Source organism: Ceratocystis lukuohia (assembly GCF_044167205.1).
Source record: "Ceratocystis lukuohia strain C4212 chromosome Unknown Supercontig10_pilon, whole genome shotgun sequence".
In the NCBI taxonomy this organism is placed as follows: Eukaryota; Fungi; Ascomycota; class Sordariomycetes; order Microascales; family Ceratocystidaceae; genus Ceratocystis; species Ceratocystis lukuohia.
The window spans coordinates 22,501-44,116 of NW_027263529.1; the positions used below are offsets into that span (position 1 = coordinate 22,501).

Consider the following 21,616-nt stretch of genomic DNA (forward strand, 5'->3'; position numbering starts at 1 on the left):
CCAATACCCATAGATGAACAAGAAAAATAATTGGAAATCGAGCAGATCATTGAGAAGCTTCTAGCGAAAGTAGAGGCTCTAGAATGGGAACGTTCTGAAAGGGACCAAAACTCAGAGCGACCACGTGCCATCACACCTGACGTCGAAAAGTTCGATGGATAAAGCCATATGCGTTGTCGCATTGTTATGGCTGACATGAAAGAGAAACAAACCTGTTGAGGAGAATCTACCCCGTAATCCCCGAAACTCCGTGGACAGATACACGCGTCGAAGAAACAACGCAATAATCGAACACAACCGTACACATTCGGCAACAAACCAACCGACAACATGAATCCAGAAACGCCATCGGTCATATGAAACTATCTGTGATCTAACCCGTGACATTATTACACATTCTTTAAAAATCCAAAACTCTTGAAATTTCCAATTTCTTTTTCTTCTTTTCCCCTCTTTTCGCCCATCCCGACAAAATGCCTGGGGTTACCGGTAGTGCCTCCGTAAAGCCCGAACCCCCGACGCAAGATGACAACGTGGCCCGACTCCTGGCCAAGATCGAGGCCCTCGAGATTGAAAACAAGCGCCAGATCCGACCAATCATTGCAGATATCGAAAAATACGATGGAAAGAGCTCTTTCCAGTTCAAAATTTTCTTGACTGACATCAAGGAAAAACAACTGCATGAGTGTGAAGCCCACGGTGGAGAAAGGGGCTTTATGAATTACACCTACAGTGAAGGCGCGGGCAAAGGTTGCCCTACACATGGAGACGTATTACTCCATGAAGGATGGAAAGAAGGCCCTGAAAGCCTTCTACACTTTCTTAGAGGAAACCTTCTCGGATCCGAGTGCCCAACAACTCGCTCTCGATAGAGCGTCGTCAATGAAGATGGGGCGTCGCTCAATGGCCGACTATATCTCGGAGGCGGAACAAACCTTTCTTGAAGCCAATGGAGAAGAATGGCCTGTCACGGGTTAGCTTACAGAGACAGGGCAATCAGATCAGAAACGAGCTATAGAGGCAGATGTAGTAATTAATGGGAGTTTCCCATCCATCGCCTTAATAGATACTGGTAGCACCTCAACCTCCACGATAAGCCAAAGAATTGTGAAGAAGTTTAAGCTCCCCACGCAAAAAGCTGCAAAACCCCGCAGCTTAGCCCCATTTAACAGCACGAAGGTCACCATCTCCGACAAAATCGCCTATTTCGAGATAGATGTAGGTGGCTTCAAAGAAAAGCACGCAGCCTGGGTTATCCCAAACTTGTCAGACACTATCTGTGATCTAACCCGTGACAATCGGCTCCAGAAAAGGAGATACGGGTGGACCTTGCGGCACTGATAATATCGCTAAGCCAGGCGATCAAATTTTCCAACACGTCAACCAACTCCGATCCTCAACCGAAAATGACGGCAAGACTCCTAGACCCTACAATAATCAAGAGCACGAAACCGAAACTCACCGAATTAAACTGGAACAACTGGTCAACCAACATAACATGATCAGGAACTTCAAGGGTCTTGGGATACTGCATCTTTTCAAGGGCCTTGAAGAAGAGGAGTTCCTCCACGCCATGGACGTAGAAAGATCGGACAGAGAAGAGGCCGAAGACGAGACGGAGGCCCTAGGCCTAATTCGTGCAAGCCTGGACGAAGAAACCCTTGATTATGTTGACGGTGCACCCAGTGCCAAAAGATGCTGGACAATGCTACGGATGAAATACAAAACCTCTACCGACCAACAGCACGCGAAGTTGATGGAAAAAGTGTTCCAGGACATGGAATGGAAAGAAGGGGATAGAATGTTTCAAAAAGTGGTTGAAAATCCAAAACAAGTTTGGAGAAATCCCCAACTTCGAGCATCTCCTGGATGGAACAACTACAGGCTGCATGACAACCAGGCTCATCGTTCATCTCTGGGCAAACCGCCTTCCTCGGAACATCGCGACCATCCTCGAGCGACACCTGAAGCACTCTCAAAGAAAATGGACAGACATCATGTACAAAATCGATGACGAAGTTGACTCCCTACCCAAAAACTTCCAGAAGACAAGTTCGAGTTCTACTTGAAACCAGACACGACCCGACCAAATCCAGCAGCAGTCAAAGACCAAATGCTTCTTCTGCACAAAGCTTGGGCATCGTGAAAGCGAATGTAGAACGAAGAAGACATGGGAACGTAGAAACATTACCGCGAACATGAGCCTGATGGACGAGAACCCAAGTATTGCAGTTTAGTACTGAATATGGAAGGCGGTGAAGGTGGGCGGAAACACAGGGGGTAAGTAAAGTATTTCACCCTGCTCACCAGCACAACCTTCTAGATAGACTCCTTTCCCTCCTCATCAATCAATAAAGACTATATACGTATCATAGCATTTCGCCTCACCCGTAACACCAAGTAAGAAAATCCCCAACCATCGGATCGTCAACAGTGCATCCACACACAACTTGACAGAGGCGACCTAACCAAAATCTACAGTCTCCGAAAAGTAGACCCCATCCCACACACGGATAGTTGGGTTGGCAAAGATAAATGTTGGCAGTTCTCATATAGTCATAAATGTCTACCACGTTGAAAGATTGAACCAGAATCTCCTATCTGTAAAGAAATTGTGTCGAAAAGGATTAGAAGTGATTGCAAGCGAATCAGGAGCCTTCATCAAACGAAGCCGAAGATACACGAATCTCATCGAGAGAGATGGACTATACACAACTCCATGCGTAGAGACCGAGACACCAGTGGCAGCACAAATGTCATACGAGGAAGCTCACGTCAAGTTTGGCCATGTATATTGCAGTTTAGTACTGAACATGGAAGCCGGTGAAGATGGGCGGAAATACAGGGGAGTGACCAGCACAACCTTCTAGATCGACTCCTTCCCCTCCTCATCAATCAATAAAGATTCTCTACGTACCATAGCAGCGCGCTCTAACCGTAACAATGTAGGCGAACAGAAACCGAGGAAGATTCACCAACAATCGGCTGATAAGGAAACTTGGACCATCACTGCGAAACCAGACAATTTCCACTGCCAAGTCTGTGTCAAAGGAAAAATCACGAAGATAAATGGCCATTCCCACAATCTCGCGAGCCAAGAGCCTCTGGACCTGATTCACATGGACATATCAGGACCTCACCCTATGGCTGTCAACAAGGCGCAATACTACATCATTGTAGTAGACGACTCGTCCAAGTACAAATGGGTTTTACCGATTCAGCACCGCCGAGATGCGCCAGATGTGCTAAATGACTGAAAGCACCAAATAGAGCTTAAAATGGGCAAGACAATCAGGCATTCCGAACCGACAATGGACCGGAACTAAATAAATTAACGCTCCAATGGCAAAAGGATTGCGGATCTGATGCCCAATTTACAATCTCAGGCACATCAAGTCAAAACGAGACAGCAGAGAGAGCGATCAGAACAATCAACAACTCGACTCGCACAATGATACTTGACGCATCGATGCCAACCATGTTCTGGCCATACGCTGCGGTCCATACGGCATTCATCGCAAACAGGGCAAGCATCACAGAATCCAAATCTCCTTTCGAACCTTTCTTCAGCATACGCCCGAACACCACTCACATCCACAGATGGGGATGCAAGATCATATTCCACAATGCACACGACAAGAACCCGAACACCCAACAAAGGAGCAAGATGGATGCTCGAGGCAGAGAAGGGATTCTGCTACTGATCGACGAAAAGGTAACTGGAAGACACGCCTGCTGGGACATCAAAAAGCGAAAAACATTTATCACAGAGTAATTAAAGCTTTTCGAAAGCAACCCAGGGGACTCACTGCTGGATGAAGCCTGATCAGACGATGGACAACTGGAAACTGGCAGGAACCCAGAAAGCAACACAGACGACGAACACACGCTGGATGTCACGAGCGGAACTACAAGACAAGAAACCAGCGATGAGCAACCCCCCCCCCTGCCGTTGACACGACATCAAATGACGAGGTAGAACCAGAACCCCAGGTGGACACAACAGCCTTAGACGAAGACATTCAAATGGAGGACACCGCGAAAGAGAAACCCATAACTGCGGAGATCCAAACCGATCAGGGCCATGAGGATACACAGACCATGCAGACAACGCAACGGACGGAAAGACCTATGGACATAGACACACCGGACAGCATACAAGAGAGGGTCAACAGGCAGCTACAAGATCTCTACACACGTGGCATCCTGAAGAGATCATATGCACACATCCAACAGAGGGATGACGAAAGCGACGACCCTGCGGCAAAAAGAATCAGAGCTATGATGACAAAACTTGCCGAACGTGAACCAAGGACATACACAGAAGCCGTGAACCACCACCGTTCAGTGGCAGACTACATTTCTGATACAGAGCTGATCGTTGTCGAGGCCGATGGTTCCAAGTAGCCTAACAACATAAAGACATCATATGTGGAGCAGGGACTATCAGCAGAATGATGTCAACAAAGGAGTACACTTCCTTAAGCGAGTACAAAAAAGACCTGCTCCTGATGGGAGCTAGCTTGGTGTCCAGCAGGAGCAGAGGACCAGGAAACCAAACTCGGTCTCTGCGCTACGACCCAACTCCTGGAGTAGGAGTGGCAAAGGTAATACGAAGAGTGCTGGAGATGAAACCAGGTGTTGCTGGGTAGACAGGCAAATGAATGATAAGGGACTAGACCAGAATAGGGAAGTAGATGTGAAGGGGCAGAAAACCTTGCAGAGGATAAAAGAAGGGGCACTGCCAACAAACACTTTAGATAGTTTCTTGCTCTCTCCCTCATCTAACAATAAAGTCATTCAATCGGTAAGCTAAGTAATACCTACAAGTCCCGTAACAGGTAACACAATAACACAACTTGACAATCCTTGTTTAGAGAGTGGGAACCATCCAAGCGTTTATCAAGCAGGCTGGCCTCGTAGTGATCCCAAAGCTGGGACACGCACGCAATGAGCCCCGATCGTACCAGCTCATATCACTTCTGCCCACCTGGATTTGAATTTGAATATATTTAATGTCTACTGGAATCACTAAGATCAAACGACACGGTTACTGCCCACCTGAAAAAGGTCTGTTGTGGGTTGTGGCCACAGGATTTCGGATCATCCTCGGCTGATCCATGAGACCCACTTCTCTGACTCCATCTGCCCTTTCATTGGTGTTCAGTCACAATAGGTGTGGGTCTTGATTTTGAAGAAGTGGGGCTTGTATGAGATGCTACCTAACATGTATTGTGCGCTACGCAACATTTTTTTTGGGTTTTAGAATCTGTAGAACAGGCTCCGCATCATGTCCTTCTGGTTGCCTAACGTACACGATAAGCATGCGCACCAAAAAAATCAACACTCAAGACAGAAAGTGGCATAAAAACACAACAAAGCATCTAAACAATTGAAACTAAGTGCTATGTTCTTCTGCAGACATTGTAGAAACTATCTGACATGTTCTTGCATTATGACCAGTTCTGCCACATGTCCTACAGTGCCTTTCATTCACTAGCCCCGACCTTCCTCGACCACCACTTCTCGATAATTCCCCCTCTATCTGTGTGTTAATGTCCTTTTGATCAATCGCCTGCTAACCATCATCTACAGTCATTGTTCCTGTATTCTGTAGCCGCCTTCTTTTTGCTCTGCGCCGCTTGCCAAGGGTCTCGTTTGACCGTCGAAGATCAGAAGTCGATAGCGACCACTAGATCGTGCCTTTGTATGCCGATCAAAGTGCTTAAGCCACTCAAGGCCTGTCTCATTATCAGTCCAGCGATTATGGGTTGTCGCGATAGCCAAATCCCCCGGAAGGTTGCTTTCTTGGTACCAGCTGGCAAGGTGATATCGGCCCGCAACTACGATAAACGGCGCGATCGCCCTGCCTTCGGCATTGATCGCCTGAATGGCAGTAACCCATTCCCGGTTTCCAGGCTGCACTGATTTTGCCTTTCCACGTCTTTCTGCACCCATGACAACCATTCCACTCACAATGACGCCCATCATAAACCCAGTCTCATCAAAGTTGTAAATATCCACAAGGGTAATGCCATACTTGGCGATTGTGTCCTCCACGAGCCTGAACCAATCGCGAATAATAGTAGGATCTTCGCATTTGGCTCTTTGACAGTCGTATCTACGATTAAATCGCGTCTTGAGGTCTGGTTGTCGCTTGACGAAGTTAGAAGCCCAGGGCTTACCAACAGGTGACGCGTCGTGGTCGGCGAGGAGTTTATTAACCATTTTTTCAACACCACTTGTTTGGTGCGCATGCTTATTCTGTACGTTAATCACTTTCAAAAAGAAAAACGTTACAATGTGTGGCAGAAACACACAAACTATCTCCAAGCCACAGTTTGTATGAAGAATGAAAACTTTTGAGCAGTTGATTAAGAAAGATAACAGCCAACACAAAATGCACAATGCAAAAGTCTTTAGAGCTACGATTGAAGACACAAACAAAGCATTGGACCGCCTCCATCAAGAGCAGGGGCTTGTAGACTCTGAGAAGTGGAAATCAAACACCCCTACTTGGGTAATGAAGGAAAATGTAGATGCCTTCAACCCAGATGCACAATTTACCAAGTGCTTTCCACCTGGCCGTCTAGGAATGAATCATGAGATTGAGCTACCACTTCTAGATGAGAAAGTCCCATGGGGCCCACTGCACAAAATGTCTCATGATTGTTACGGGACTTGTAGGTAGTACCGAGTTTACCGATTAGATGACTTTATTGTTAGATGAGGGAGAAAGGAAGACACCATCTAAAGTGTTTGTGCAGTGCCCCTTCACATCTACTTTCCTATTCCGATCTAGTCCCTCATCATTTGCCTGTCTACCCAGTAACAAGAACTAGAAAAGAAAACAAAACACAACAAGAAAGAAGAAAGCAAAAACGGTGCACGTAAACATCAAACAAATCTGAATACCCCGCCTCCCTCCGTGCTAGCCTGTCCCCTGTTATGTGTCTACTCGACACGCCCTCCATTTAGGGTCTAGTTTTTCCACTAGGTACCTACAGGACCTATCCTCTGAGGAGTTTCTTTACGAACCTCCCCGCCAGTCTTGTAGAGTTGCCAATGCACTCCCACCACGTGTAAACTAGTCTAAAAGGCCGTCGGCTTTCGGCATGGAGCCCTCCTCGACATCTCCTTCCTATCCTGCAAACGTTTCCTCCTCCCACCCCTTCTCTCTTCCCCTTCAATTCTCCCTCATCTTCACCCTCTTCGTCACCTTCTTCATTGCTGCCCTTCCTGTCTCGGGGTTGGTTGTGTCTTTGGCACTCGCCGGTTAACTACAGTCGGCTATAATATCCGATAAGGGCCATATTTTTCCAACATACGACCACATGAAATTGATAACATACGACCATATAGCCAAATAAGTGCATTAAATAATTAATTCATTTGTTTTTTTTTTTTGAGAACCCATCGCAGAATTACCCCCAAAACACGCCCTTCTACCATGGAGGACACCGACATGGTAGATCAGACGCGTCAGCCTTGCAAGGCTGCGTCTCCCCACCCACCGGACCCTCCCTCCCAGATGCCCCCCTTACGCCCCCTAACCGTCACCGCCCCCGACCACCCTCGAGAAGAACCCCCTAACGAGAAGGAAGTCCCCCTCCAGACACCAGGCTCGGTCGCTCAACAACAGAGCCCAGCCGCAACGGATGCCGCCGCAACAACTACTGGAACCACCACCACAGACCCGACCCCCACAGACAATGGGGCAAAAAAACCGAAAGGTAGCTTCAGCAAGCTGCTGGACACCGTATGGAAGGAAGCAAACAAGGAAAGAGAGGCAAAAAAAAGAGGTGCCGCGGCCCTTATGCTGGCTCTGGACAACTTCGAGGTAAACCCGGGCCTAGACAAGAACGACCAAACAGCACGCCTGGAGGTCGACTACCTCCTAAAGGAAGTCAAGGAGTTGGTCGCCAAAAGGCTCCGCCTAAACCTGGCTGGAACGACCCCCAGCCAAGCAAGGACGCAGCCCACCCACAAGGCCAAAAGTCAGCAAACTGACACACAAATGACCTGGGCCCAAAAGGCCGCCTCCGGCAAGGAAACAGCCACACCAGCGATCCCAGCCAAACCCACCGATACAGGAAAACCACAGGCAAAGCCTCTTGACACAAACGTGGGAAACCGCTACTTGGCAACGCTCTACGAGGACTCCAAGTGGAGAAAAGTGAATACCTCAGTCACGAGACAAAGACTGAACCAGGTAATCTTCAAAGGACAAGACAAGGTGGCCAAGGTAACAGAGACCAGAACAGGCCTAGCGATCACCCTGAAAGACGGCACCCTTGACAGAGAAATGAAGGAAAGGATTGGAAATTTCCTCAGCGCGGCCGAATTGGAGATGGAATCTATCTGGGAGAAATTCGTAATCCCCAATATCCCTGCCACTATCAACACAGTGGAAAACAATAAGCTGGTCTCACGTCGTACCTCGCTGGAGGATGTGAGAAAAGAGGTCCAGGAAGCTTTTGGGGGGACGGTCAAAAGTATGGTTTGGAGAGAATACGAGCGGGACCCAACGATGAAAGGCCTCAGAGTGGCAGTACACAAGCCGGAAAAGATCCCCCGCACCATGGAAATCCTAGGTCTGACCCGGGTAGTCCGTAGCTCGCACGGCACACCCCGCCCACCCCCGCAGTGCGACCGCTGTGGCCGCACTCACCAAACCAAAAACTGCAATTATCCACTGAGGTGCAAAACGTGCCGCGGGCCACACCGCTTGAGCGAACACCAAGAAAACAAAGCAACGGAAAGCAACAAGACCTCCAGTGAGCAAGGTACTCCAAGCAGGGCCCAGGCCGGGCAACCCCCCCTTGAATGAGAGGTGAACCCTATGGGCGAATCCACGGCAACGAGAAACAGCTAAAGGTGATCCAAGCAAACGTTCGACGCACGCCCAGTGCACAGAAGAGCATTTTGCAGACAGCTTACTCCAGGGGGGCGGACATAGTTCTCATCCAAGAACCACCGTGCAGGTTAGACCGAACATCACTGCACCCCCAGTTCACACTGACGGAACAAGTAACAGAGGGAGAGACAAGGAGACGGGCAATAAGCTTTGTCAGAAAAAACTCAACGTTCAACATCTTCACCTCCGGAAATATACCCACACACCCAGATATCAGCGCAGTCACAGCACAGCGAGGTGACGACGCTTTCTCGGTAATCGGGATATACAACGCCGGGGGAAGCAGTGTAAGACCAAACGAAGCTGTGGACATGCTGACAACGATAGGTACTCGGCTAGATAACACTTTAATCATGGGAGACTTCAACCTGCACCACCAGATGTGGGACGACACGATAACCCGGAACAGTTCGAAAGCAGAACAGCTGGTAGAATGGATTGAGAGAAAGAGACTAATCTGCGCTAACGACAATGGCCTCTCCACCCATGACGGAGGAGGGGTCCTAGACTTGACACTGGTCGCAGCCAACATCTGGAACAAGGTGAAGCGATACCAAATGGCAGGCGCTCTGGAGTGCGGAAGCGACCACTCCCCACAGGAGATCTCGATCATCGCATCGCACGCCAGAGGACCAACATACTCCACAAGACGCCTCAAAGACACAGACAAGGAGACATTCATCGAAGCTTGTGGGACAAAGGCAAGAGCGCTGGTAGACACCCTCCCTGAAAACTGGCAAAACCATGACAGATCACTGGAGTCGACGGCAAAGGAGATAACTCGGGTTCTGCAAGACGCCTTCGAGGCCACGACACCCCAGAAGAGAGTCACAGGCTCGGGATACAAATGGTGGAACGAGTCATGCCACGACAAGAAACGTGCCGCAACTGAAACCGGAAGGACACTGAGGTCCCTCCAGTGGATGTTGAAGGCCGGAGCCACGAACCTCGACACGGAACTCGACGTAGCCAGACTCCAGCACGCAGAAGCCAAAAAGGACCTGTCAAGGGCCATCTGGAAAGCCTCCAAGGAGTTCTACCAGAATCTGACAGCAAACATGACCTCCCAGGCCGCAGCCCACAAGGCAGCGAAGTGGCTTTCCCGCCCACAGAAAACCCGGTCCCAGGCAATAATTGTGGATAGTGTAACCCACACAGATCCACAAGACAAGATCCGAACCCTGAGAGAAGCACATCTTACAGGGAGCGGTCTCCCCGATCTCGACCGACCAGAGGTGCAGGGCGACAGGGGGAAGCGTGGCAACCCCTCTCCAAGGCAGAAGTCGAGAGCGCCATCAGAAAGCCGCTAAACACCGCCCCCGGAAATGACGGCATCCAGAACAAACTCCTGGCGATGAGCTGGCCAGCCCTGGGAAATCTCATAACAGACCTATTCAACGGATGCCTACGTAGGGGCATCCATCCAACATGTTTCAAGGAAGCCAAACTGATCGCACTCCCAAAGCCCGGAAAAAGGGATAGATCTGACCCGAAATCATACCGACTCATCTCTCTGCTTCCGACTCTAGGCAAAGCTCTGGAAAGGGCCATAGCCAAGAGACTGACCCATGAGGCGATGCTGAAAGGACTTTTCTGCGGGAACTACGCATGCGCCCTCCCCAAAAGAGCAGCATCGGATCTAACGCTCGCCTTGGTAAACGAGATCAAGGAAAACATGGAAAGAGGAGAACTAACCTCAATCTTGTCCTTCGACATACGGGGAGCCTTCGACGGCATCCTCCCCAACAGGATGGTCAGGAGACTCCAAGGGCAAGGATGGCCAGGTCACGTTTGCAAATGGGTTCAATCCTTTTTGGAATCGAGGACCTCACAGATAACGCTGGACGACACCACAGAGCCACCAGGAAACACGAGCGGAAGCCTCCCACAAGGGTCGCCAATCTCACCAATCCTGTACATGCTATTCATGGCGCCGTTATACTACAGCTGGAGCAACTACCTGAGAGGATATATGGACGACGGGCTCTGGCTGATAAAAGGCAGAACCTGGGAGAACTGCATCAGGGACCTGAGAGTAGTCATGGAGTACACCATTGGGTGGTGCACAGACAACGGGCTTCAACTGGACCACAAGAAGTCGCAGCTGTTACACATGACAAGGAAACGCACCCAAGACAACCCAGACTTGGAACTGACTGGAGCGCCTGTGATTAAGGCCACCCCTAGAAACGGCTCACTCAAATGGCTGGGAGTCCGCTTCGACAGGAGACTCAAATTCACAGCACACGTGAACGAGATAGCGGGAAGAATGGAAAAGTCAGTAAACAGCCTCTCGATCCTCAGAGGCTGTAGACACGGCGCCCCCGTGAAACAATTAGTCCAGGTAGTCAAATCCGGAATCATGGCGACTATGACATACGCGGCAGCAACTTGGTGGAAACCAGAGCAACGCGGCAACAAAGGCAAATCGAAGAAGCTGGGAAAGCCTCTTAGAAGAGCACTCCTAGTCGCCCTCCCGGCCTACCGCACTACTCCCACGGCCCTTATACACATGGCAGCGAACTGCCCACCAGCAGAAATCACACTGGACGCATCAGTCAAGAGGGAAGCAGTCAGGTGGCACTCACTGGATACAGCACACCCACTGTATGATCTGAAGGACTGCAAACACCAGAAGGAAATACTGAGACTCCTCCCGAAGCCCCTCCCCAGGTATGGCCCACTGTGTGTCAACCCGCCCCCAACATCAGTTCCCCCAGACGGGGCAAAAACAGAAGGGCTCCAGAAGGAAGAAGCGGCAGAGAGCCACCTCGCCTGGAAAGCAAGGTGTCCGCCAACAGACATCTGGCTGTACACGGACGGCTCTAAACTGGAAAACGGCTGGACAGGAGCAGGCTGGTGGGCAGAGAGCGAGGGAAACTGCATCACCGAAGGGGGATGGTCCTGCGGGAGATGGACAGAGGTAGCAGACGCCGAAATCCGAGCGATCAAGCACGGACTAGAGAGTCTGAAACAGTGGCACCTCACGCACAGCAGGACCATCTGGATCTGCACAGACAACCAGGCAGCGACGACGCGAATGAACTCCATGCAGAGGAAAGTGGGAACATCTCAATTCGACGTCGACAGGGCCAGGCAAACAGCACAGAACCTTAGAGCGCAGCACCCCTCACTCGAGGTACACTGCATCTGGGTCCCAGGTCACAGGGGAATTGAAGGCAATGAAAAAGCTGATGCCCTTGCTAAAAGTGCTGCAGTGGAAGTCTTTGAATATACCATGTCGCTAGCGAGAGCTAAGAGATGGCTGAGAGAGGACCTCCACCAAGCACACAAAGCCTGGTTCAAGGATCAGAAAACGGTTGTACACCATGCCACCAGGAAACTCTTGGAATTCCCCACCCAGACAAGCTGGGCGTTCCAGAAGGCCCCCGCAAGCACCAGGGAAAGATCCTGGCAGCGATATCAGGACACGGTGACTTCGCAGCATACCACCGAAGGATGAATCACCCGGACACTCGCAATCACTGCCACAGATGTGGCAGCGACAAGAAAGAAACCCACGAGTGGACCTGCCGGAAAAACTCAAAACCATGGAGCCATACCTTCGTGCAGAAGTTGCTGCTCTCTTCCAAAGGCAGAACGTCTCTGATCGGCGCGATTGCCAAACGGTCAAGCCCGACATGACAATCCAAGAAAACTAACAGCGGCGTGAACCGCCCCAACTAACTCTAAAGACACCAGGAAAAAAATCCCACTCCCGACAGAAGTCTCCCCAATGAAAAGTGCCGAGTACCTGACGTTCACCCCGGCCCGCCTCCGCTCCCCTCTGCTTCCGCTAGGTGAGATAAAGTCGGATGACGAACCCCCCCCCCTCTCCCCACCTCTGACACAGCCGTTGGTTCTCCCCATAGGGAACCACTCCCCTCGCATTCAACACCCTCTGGAAATCTATTGCTTGCACAAACCTTCACCCAATCTCGCTCTTTGCTGCTTGACTGCTTGAAAATGTGTTTGCCTCAATGCTTTCCATTTCTGCTTTTGTTCCTTTTGCTCTTATCTTTCCTTCCCGCTTTGCTCTTCACCTGTCAGGTAATCGACCCGAACAAAAGATCCCTATGGCACCGCTGGTGACCGGGATTGGAGGACGGATTGATGGCCTACACAGGCCCATATACGGCGACCGAAAAAGCAGTCTTCTTACGGCCGAATCGAGAAGTCTGGACTCGAAAAACCTACATTTTTCTTGATCTGATCCCACGTCATAGAGATCCACGGAGCCACGACGCAGGTCAAGCTTAGATAGTTTTAGGTAGAGAATAAATACAACAACAACAACAACAACAACAACATACGACCATAGCCTGCGGAAAATACGGGGTCCCGTCTGCTCCCCCTTAGTCAAGCCGCAGAGCGCCGAACCAGTAGTATGGTGGGTGACCACATGCGAATCCTCGGTGTTGTATGTCGTGATACTTTTTGCTCCCACGTACTTTTTCAGACCAGGAGGACTCTCTATCTAGCGCGGCCCGGCCTGGGGACGCACCTTTCGGGCTCCAGGATTGGTTACCTGGTCTGTTTTTTTGGCTTGTAGCGCCCTGCCTATATAGTAGTCCATGCCGTCGTATTACGGTGAAATACCTGTAGGTAGACGTTAAATAGTACAATCTATAGTAGTCCTGTCTAAGTGTTACAGGACTAGTAATTGTTACTGAGTTTGCCGATTTGAAGACTTTATTGTCAGATTCACCAAGACATCTACCAACAGAAGTTCACATTCCATCTTACTCTTCCACACTTTTTCCCACAAGTCCGCTAGCAGCCAACTTTCCCTTTCCCCTATGCCATCTTCTTGGCGCACCTGCACACGACTTCGCGCAGGGCTCACTCTTTTCCCGAGTCCTCACACACATCTTCCAGTGGTTCCAGGGGGGTCTCTCTCGTCATCGTTGTTATAGGCTGGGCGCCTATGAGAAGGGTGAGCAAGGGTACAGGAAAGGATCACGTGAAAAGAAGACGTGTCCCTGGCAAATCATCATAGTACTTAAAGGGAGGAATTGTAAGGCTTCACGAGATACAAGAAGATTCAATTGTATAACAGCTCTGTATTTAAGAAGAACTCGATAAGTTCTAAGAGAAACTAAAGGGAGCTATGCTAACGACGGTGGTCAAGTGGTTTATATGTACGTTGGGAGAGATGCACTTTGGTAGGGGGGCTAGAGGGAGACGCTAGGAAGACACTAGGAGGACACTAGGTAGACGCTAGGGAGATGCTAGGAGGACACTAGGTAGACGCTAGGGAGAAAAGGGAGCTTTTGGTGCATCGTATGGTTTCCTGGGTGAGGGCAAGGCCTGAACCATACATGATCCATAGATCATTACAGGAATACTTTAGCTATTAGTTCTTTTCTTCTTTCCCTTCTTTCTTTAGTTTCTTTAAGAATAAATCGCTTTAAGGTATAGTCATTTGAGACATCATCGTCTAGCACCGGCAACAATTCTTAAAGAAACTAAAGAAAGAAGAAAAGAACCAAAAGCTAAAGTATTCCTCCCTTTAAGTTCGGCAGGGCACGTAGAATAACACTTCCTGTGAGCCTATCAGTGATAACCATGATGTGTTCATTGCCTGTGTCCTCGCACTTTGGGAGGGGGCCCATAAAGTCTATCGAGACTTGTTTCCATTGTCGGTCTGGGATGGGGAGGGGTTGGAGGATGCCGTGTTTCTTCTGTCTCCAGACTTTTCCTTTTGCGTATAAACTGCCTGGCATCTGAGTTTAGACCTGGCCAATAAAATTGCCGACGTAGGATCTCAATCGTGCCGTCCCGTCCTGGGTGGCCTGTCACTCGGCTGTCGTGGGCTTCCTGTAAAAGTCTGGTTCTCAAGGGTTCAGAGTTTGGTATCCACAGCCTGTCTCTACAGAACAGATAGCCATCTTTCTCGCTAAAGTCCCCTAGTTGTCCACGCACGTCTTTGGGCATCTTGGTGGAGTCTTGATTTCGAAGGGCGTTCCAAATAGCTTCTGTGTCTGTGTCTTCTTTCACAGCCTTTTCCCACAAATTCTGGAGGTCTGCTTTCTCAAATAGGTTGCTTGGGGTTTGGGTAGGCATTGCGTGGAGATAATTGACTTGAAGGGGTTTCCACAGCTGGAGTTCTCGCCCTTCTCTTGGATCCTCTGGTTCATCCTGTTCTCTCCTGGACAGTGCATCGGCAGCTTGGTTGAGGCGTCCTGGGCGGTGTGTGACCTTGAAGGGGGGTAAGGATTGCAAGAATTCAGACCATCTCACTTGTCTTTCATTGAGCAACTGTTTTTTGGCGAAATATTCCAAGTTCTTGTGATCTGTGATAAGGTTGAAGCCTACCAGGCCTCGAAGCATTGGATACCATTCTTTGAAGCAGCCTATCACTCCCAGTAGTTCTTTGTCATGGATGGGGTAATTTCGGTCGGCCTCATTCATTTTCCTGGAGAAGAAGGCGACTGGTAGTCCATTCTGTGAGAGGCGTCCTCCAATGCCAAAGCCAGAAGCATCGCTCTCTACCACCGTTGCGTCTGCATCAAGGTCTGGGTCCCATCCTGCTAACAAGCCTCCATGGCAGAAGCAGTCTTTTAACATCTGGAAGGCTTGTTCTTTCTTGGCGTTCCCCCCAGACAAACGGCTTGTTCTTTCCTGTCAACTCTACCAAGGGGGCAGCGAGCTCTGCGAAGTTTTTGATGAAAGTCCGGTAAAAGTTTGCGAATCCCAGGAAGGATCGGACTCCTTTGACTGTCTTTGGGGCTTCCCAGGTGGAGATTGCTTCGACTTTTCTAGGGTCCATGCTGATACCCTTTCCCACTTCAATGATGAACCCCAAGTACTTTGTTTTCTTAACCTCGAATTCACACTTGTCCACATCCAGTTGAAGCCCAGCTTTCTCCAGTTCTGCCAGCACCTTCAGGACATGCTCTTGGTGCTCCTGCTTTGTCCCATTTGTGTAGATCAAAATGTCGTCTACGTAAGCTGAACAGAAGTTGTCGAGATAATTCCTCAGTACCCAGTTGACATAGCGTTGGAAGACAGCTGATCCATTTGAAAGTCCGAAGGGCATCATCTTCCACTCATAGAGACCATAGCGTGTGTTGAACGCTGTTTTCCATTCATCACCTTCTTTCACTCTGATCCGATGGAAAGCTGCGCGTACATCCAGTTTAGTCAGCCATTGTGCCTTGGCTACTTGGCGGAGAGTTCCATGTATAAGGGGGAGAGGGTATCTATCCTTGATGGTGATTGCGTTCAAACCACGATAGTCTACACAAAACCGCAGACCCCCTCCAGGTTTCCTGGTGAACACGACTGGTGCTGCAGCAGCTGATTGACTGGCTCGTATATACCCTTTATCCAGGTGTTCCAGTAAGGTTTTTCTCAGGGCTAATAGTTCGTCCCGCGACATGCTGTAGAGGGGGCCCCCAGGGAGCTCGCTTTTCTTTGCCATTCTCATCTTTCTCTAGGCGGATTTCCAAGTCTATCCCTGGGCGGTGGGGGATTTCTTCATCTTGTTTGTCCTCAAAGACTCCCAAGTGTTCCCAGTATGTTTTTGGCACTTTCGTCTTTGGGTCTGTCTTGCTCTTGACTTGCAGGGCTTTCTCGATATCTGCAATGGTGGCTGCGAAAACGACAGGTTCTTCACCTTCACGCAATCTACGTTTGTCTCTCAGTATTTGGGCAGCCATGACAGCTCCCATAAGCGCCTTGGGTCGTTGCGCTTTGTTGTACCAGGAGATGGGGTGAACCTTGTAGATTGCATCAGGGAGATGGAGTTCCATGATACTGCCGTCTGGGGAGATTACAGCACTGTTCTGCTCTATCCATGGTGTTCCCAGAATTAGGTTTTCGCTTTGGCCTGGCACCACATATGCGAATGCTCGGTGTGTTTGTGCACCACTGACGTCTAAGTCTAAACACACCACTGTGTCTAGGACCGACTCTTTATTTACACCTTTCAGGGCGCGGGGTTCTATTTTCATACGTTTTAGTTTCAGGAGGTCAACAGTGTTTTCATTGATAGTGGCGAAGGAGTTACACCCATTGTCTATCAACGCTGTGATCGCATGTCGGGAATTTGCGACCAAACTGGTCCGGAAAGTCCAGCCAATCATCTTTTTCTCAAACTGCATCCATTCCTGTTCTAACGTCTTGCGTGGCAGGCGCTTTTCGGCCACGCACATTAGTTTTCCGGCATCACACTAGCTTCATCTCCTGCCTCTGCTACATCGTCCACATCCGGAGCTTTCCACTGTGACTGGACCTGAGTGGTGTTCGCTTTGGCCCCTGTGCGTCTGGATGGGTTAATGGCAGCTAACAGGGGGCATCTGGAGGTGCCGCACCCTGGGCGAGGGCAACGCAAACACACTTTGGCGGTTCTTCGGGCCATTATTTCCTCTGCCGACACCCATTTCGCTCGCTTTCCTTTAAGCTCCTGGTCCGTCGGGAACTTCTTTCCGAATGCGTCATGGGTGGGTCGAGTGTGTGCGTTGTAAGAATGTGTCCAGTCCATTGGTTCCCCGCTAGAGGGGATAGGAGGTGGGGGTCGAGCATTCCCAGTGACCATTTTCAAGCCCCTGGGGTTCATCGAACACCGCATTGCCAAATCACAGTACTGGTCAAAGGTCAGGTCGTCCGTTCCCATCAGTGACATGAGGGTACACAAGTCTGGGTTCATGACGCTTGTCAGATGGGAAATCTTTGCATCGTCATGCCAGGCTAGACCTCCAACTTGCGAGAGGTGACCCTCGAACACAGGGAAGAATTCCCGGAATGGGGTGTTGCCTTGAGGGGTTCGCAACAGGGCCATGTGGTGGTCTCGTGCGGTTGGGTCCTTGTAGGTCTTGTCTAGATGGTTAAACAATTCTCCCACTTCTGGGTTCGGTTTACCCTGGAGTCTTGTGGCGAATTCACGGCAGCTGGCCTTGGCTGTACCTTGCAGGCAGGAGACAATGTAAATAAGTTGAGCTAAGGGTGGCCCTATAGCTTCCCCATCTATGAGGATCTTGTTTGTTGCGTCCAGGCGCCAGTCTAGGTATTTCTTTCGGTCTCCATCAAAAGTACGTAGTAAGGGGAGGACTTGTCGTGGTCGTTGTTGCATATAAATAACCTGGGGAGGCTGGGAGGCTGGGGGGCTTTCAGAAGTTTGGGCTTGGGGGGCTTGCGATGTCGGGGCACCTGTTGGCAAAGGTGTAGCAGTCGCTGCAGTAGGTGGTCCGTTAAATTGGGACTGACTTGAATAAAAGGTGGACTCTTGGGAGCCATCGTGGCATAGGTCCATGTTATTATTGTTATTGTCCATGGTGAAAAAAAGGGGGCACAAAGAAAGGTCAAATGTCGAAAAGTATAACTGTTATAGGTCTGTATGATGAGAAAGAGTTTCTTTAAGAATTGATCGCTTTAAGGTATAGTCATTTGAGACATCATCGTCTAGCACCGGCAACAATCGTCAAGTTGTTGGTCCGCGTTATCTGCCTGTTGGGGTTCCGTGCTGGCTTCATCGGACAAACCCGGACCAAGCAACCTGGTCGTGCGCAGCTTAGACACACACCTGCCTCTTTCCGTGCCTGGAGTACCTCTTTCGAGACCCACTTTGACGTTCTGCCGCGGTATGCCTCATCGGTTGTTAGGGCTGAGCCTATGAGGTGACAGGTGACAAACCCCATGAGACATCCCACACAACCCAGCCCCCTTACTATAGTATGATAAAACCCCTCAACCATTTGAGTAGCTTAGATAGTTGTTTCCTTTCCTCCTCAATGTTGAATCTTTGATTATCTCCGAACCTGTCTACACGAACAGCTGTACGCTAAACCGTGACATCGGTTGGGAGACCTGGTCCTGATCCTTGCACTGGCCTCTGTGGCTTGGCCTGTACCCGCGTGGTGTTGATGTCGATGTCCATGGGGTCGCCTTCCTGGATCTCAGCCGGGCGTGTGAACAGGATCAGTTTCCTGTTCCTGATTTTGCGCTGAGCCAGTTCCTCCATGCGCAGCGCGACACGGCGCAACGATTCGATCTGCTTCTCCAGGGTGAGGCAAGTTGGGATTGTGATCATTTGCTCGTAGAGGGCGTCGTCAAGCCCTCTCATCAATCCTCGGATCTTCACATCCTCGGGGTACTTCTCCCCTCCAGCCTGCTGTAACAGGTCGCGATATTCTGCAATATATCGTTCCAGCGTCCTGTTTCCCTGCTGCACGTTCTCCAATCGTTCGCTCGCCCGGGCTTTGAAGAGGGGGTCGTCAAAACGGTCGTCCAGAACCTTCCAGACGTCCTTTACCGTGGTCCCCGATGTCTCTCCCAGGCGCTCGATCTCTCCACCCACACTCTCGTTTGCTTCCCCCATCAACGCCACCTGCATCGCTGCTACGACCCGCGCCACGTCTGTATATTGCTGCAGCTGCAGCATGGCTGTCATCTGACGTTTCCAGATGCGATACAAGCCCTTCTTCCCATGGAATTGAGGGAAGCTTTGGAACCGTGGGGGCCCCGGGTTGACTACCGGGCTGTCATCCACGTCCATCTCGGAGGGAGTCGGGGTTTGCGGTTCTGAGTCTGAAGATGTATTGGTATCCGTTCTGAATGTAGGCATTTATCGAGGTATCGGCTTCTGGATTTTTCGTAATGGTTCTGACTAAATTTTCTGATTTTCTCATGTGTCTGAAGTTTCCGATGTTTCTGATTTTCTAATGTGTCTGAAGTTTCCGATGTTTCTGATGTTTCTGATTTTCTGATGTGTCTGAAGTTTCCGATGTTTAGTTGTCTACTAACAGGAGCTCACAGTCCATCCTATTTCTCCACACACTTTCCCACAGATCTGCAAGCAACCAACTCTCTTTCTCTTCCATCCCTTCCTGGTTCTGCACCTGCACACGACTTCGTGCAGGGCTCAGGCTTTTCCCTCCTTCTCGCAAACGTCTTCCAGTGGGGGGGTCCACCCATGCTTCCAGATTGTTGATTCTCGTAGCCGGTCTATTTGGGTTCCGAGCTGGTTTCATCGGGCACACTCGTACCAAGCAGCCTCTGCGAGCGCAACGCAAGCACACACCTGCATCCTTCCGGGCCTGGAGTTCTTCTTTCGAGACCCACTTCGAGACTTTGCCTCGGTAGGCGTCGTCTGTCGGCAGGCCTGGTCCTGGTCCTTGGGTCGGCCTATTCCCTACCCGGGTGGTGTTGACGTCGATGTCCATTGGGTCACCCCTCTGAACTTCTGCTGGCCTACTGAAAAAGGTCGTGTGGTTCTTATTGTGCTTGCGCCGCTGCGCTTCTTCCAGACGCTGGGAGACTCGACGTAGAGACTCAATCTGGTCCACCAACTTCTTACAGGTTGGTGTAGTGATCATTCGATCGTAGAGTTCGTCGTCCAAGCCTCTCATCAGACCTCGAATCTTGACGTCTTCATGGTAGTCCTCCCCCCCTGCTTGCTGCAGGACATCGCCATACTCCGCAATGTACTCGTCCAGCGGCCTTCCACGCTGCCGTAAACTCTCCAGCCTCTCACTTGCGCGGGCTCTGTGGAAGGGGTCCTCAAAGCGTTTGTCTAGGATCTCCCAGACTTCTTTCGTCGTGGCCCCCTCTTTTGTCTCCAGTTTCTCCAGATCTCGACCAACCCCTTCGTTAGCCTCGTCCACCAAGGCTATCTGTAGGGCTGGGATCATGTCCTCGAGCCTCGTGCATTGTTGTAGGGCAAGTGCAGCGGTCATACGCCGCTTCCAGATTCGGTATTTCCCTTTGTTCCCGTCGAACGATGGGAATTGCAGGGATCGGGGACGGGGGGGATCGGTTCGAAAAGTCTTGCACATATGCTTCGTATGCTTCCCCTCCCTGCTTAAGGGAATTAGGCTTTGAGCGGGCTGCATCTGTATGCCCTGGGTCGTCGAACCGGTTGTCGAGGATTGTCCAAGCCTCGTTTTCCGTCGCATCTTCTTTTTTTCGTAGGTCTGCCAGTCTTCCACTGATCCCTTCACTGGCTTGTGTGATGATGGGCATCAGAATCAGTGAGGTTTCCTTTTTTTCACTCAAGTCCTCTTGGAAGTCTAGGGCTGCCTGCATTTGGTCTTTCCAAGACCTATACAGGGCCCGGTTCCCATCATAGCCCGGGCATCCTAGGGAGGTGGTGATGGTCTTCATTATTCGATTGGCTTTCTGGGTTGTGGTATATATATTTCTTGTGTCCTCAACAGGGACGTCTTGGTTGTATTCTATCGAGTTTTCGTATGCGCTCGATTCTTCCGACGGGATGTGACAACTTGGCATTAATGCTTTTATTTTCTTTCTCGGTGTATTGATTGAAGATCGAACAATTTGTTACGGGTGAAGACGCAATGCTAACAGATGTGGGAGCATACGTGCTTCTCTCGCCCAAAAACTGTGGTCAGCCCTGCAGAGGGTCTGCCTGTTACCAAATTTGGAGTCGTTTGATCTTAGCTATTCCGGTAGACGTAAAATACATTCAAATCAAATCAAATAGATGATTATGCTGGTTGTGCGGGGCGAACTTATATCTATTGGTTCCACTATGTTACTGCCTTGCCTCACCGCCTTCGATTCTTGGTGCTAAACCGCAACACATATGTGGCCAGGCTCCAAACGCCACACGTGCCACAAGCCCTTTCAACCTGGCCCTATGCACACCCAGTTCCTTCCTTCCCTCCCTAATGCACGCACTTTGACTATCCGAGGTGGTTACAACGAAAATCTTGTCTTCCAAACCATGACATCTCC

The 21,616-nt window shown here is 50.1% G+C and overlaps 7 protein-coding genes across 7 annotated transcripts; 3 read left to right on the forward strand and 4 right to left on the reverse strand.

Moving 5' to 3' along the window:
- Positions 1-473: 473 nt before the first annotated feature.
- Positions 474-2,014, forward strand: HOO65_100002 (uncharacterized protein; the record flags this gene model as incomplete). Its single annotated transcript, XM_071004674.1, has 4 exons — positions 474-687; positions 734-973; positions 1,160-1,265; positions 1,309-2,014. 4 exons carry the CDS (start codon positions 474-476, stop codon positions 2,012-2,014), a joined length of 1,266 nt encoding a protein of 421 aa, XP_070855779.1.
- Positions 2,015-3,451: 1,437 nt separating this feature from the next.
- HOO65_100003 (Retrovirus-related Pol polyprotein from transposon TNT 1-94) lies at positions 3,452-4,407 on the forward strand (the record flags this gene model as incomplete). Its single annotated transcript, XM_071004698.1, has 2 exons — positions 3,452-3,715; positions 3,994-4,407. The coding sequence occupies 2 exons, from the start codon at positions 3,452-3,454 to the stop codon at positions 4,405-4,407; spliced, it is 678 nt and encodes a 225-aa protein (XP_070855780.1).
- Positions 4,408-5,595: 1,188 nt separating this feature from the next.
- Positions 5,596-6,228, reverse strand: HOO65_100004 (uncharacterized protein; the record flags this gene model as incomplete). Its single annotated transcript, XM_071001695.1, has 1 exon — positions 5,596-6,228. One exon carries the CDS (start codon positions 6,226-6,228, stop codon positions 5,596-5,598), a length of 633 nt encoding a protein of 210 aa, XP_070855781.1.
- Positions 6,229-7,115: 887 nt separating this feature from the next.
- Positions 7,116-12,579, forward strand: HOO65_100005 (RNA-directed DNA polymerase from mobile element jockey; the record flags this gene model as incomplete). Its single annotated transcript, XM_071004634.1, has 5 exons — positions 7,116-7,249; positions 7,423-8,594; positions 9,128-10,010; positions 10,076-12,350; positions 12,412-12,579. The coding sequence occupies 5 exons, from the start codon at positions 7,116-7,118 to the stop codon at positions 12,577-12,579; spliced, it is 4,632 nt and encodes a 1,543-aa protein (XP_070855782.1).
- A 2,183-nt stretch (positions 12,580-14,762) lies between these two features.
- HOO65_100006 (uncharacterized protein) lies at positions 14,763-15,962 on the reverse strand (the record flags this gene model as incomplete). The annotated part of the gene is made up of 3 exons (XM_071004688.1): positions 14,763-14,789; positions 14,843-15,487; positions 15,555-15,962. The coding sequence occupies 3 exons, from the start codon at positions 15,960-15,962 to the stop codon at positions 14,763-14,765; spliced, it is 1,080 nt and encodes a 359-aa protein (XP_070855783.1).
- A 283-nt stretch (positions 15,963-16,245) lies between these two features.
- HOO65_100007 (Retrotransposon gag protein) lies at positions 16,246-18,194 on the reverse strand (the record flags this gene model as incomplete). Its single annotated transcript, XM_071004662.1, has 2 exons — positions 16,246-16,712; positions 17,096-18,194. 2 exons carry the CDS (start codon positions 18,192-18,194, stop codon positions 16,246-16,248), a joined length of 1,566 nt encoding a protein of 521 aa, XP_070855784.1.
- Positions 18,195-18,701: 507 nt separating this feature from the next.
- HOO65_100008 (Retrotransposon gag protein) lies at positions 18,702-20,944 on the reverse strand (the record flags this gene model as incomplete). The annotated part of the gene is made up of 3 exons (XM_071004658.1): positions 18,702-19,447; positions 19,941-20,560; positions 20,598-20,944. 3 exons carry the CDS (start codon positions 20,942-20,944, stop codon positions 18,702-18,704), a joined length of 1,713 nt encoding a protein of 570 aa, XP_070855785.1.
- Between the last annotated feature and the right edge of the window lie 672 nt (positions 20,945-21,616).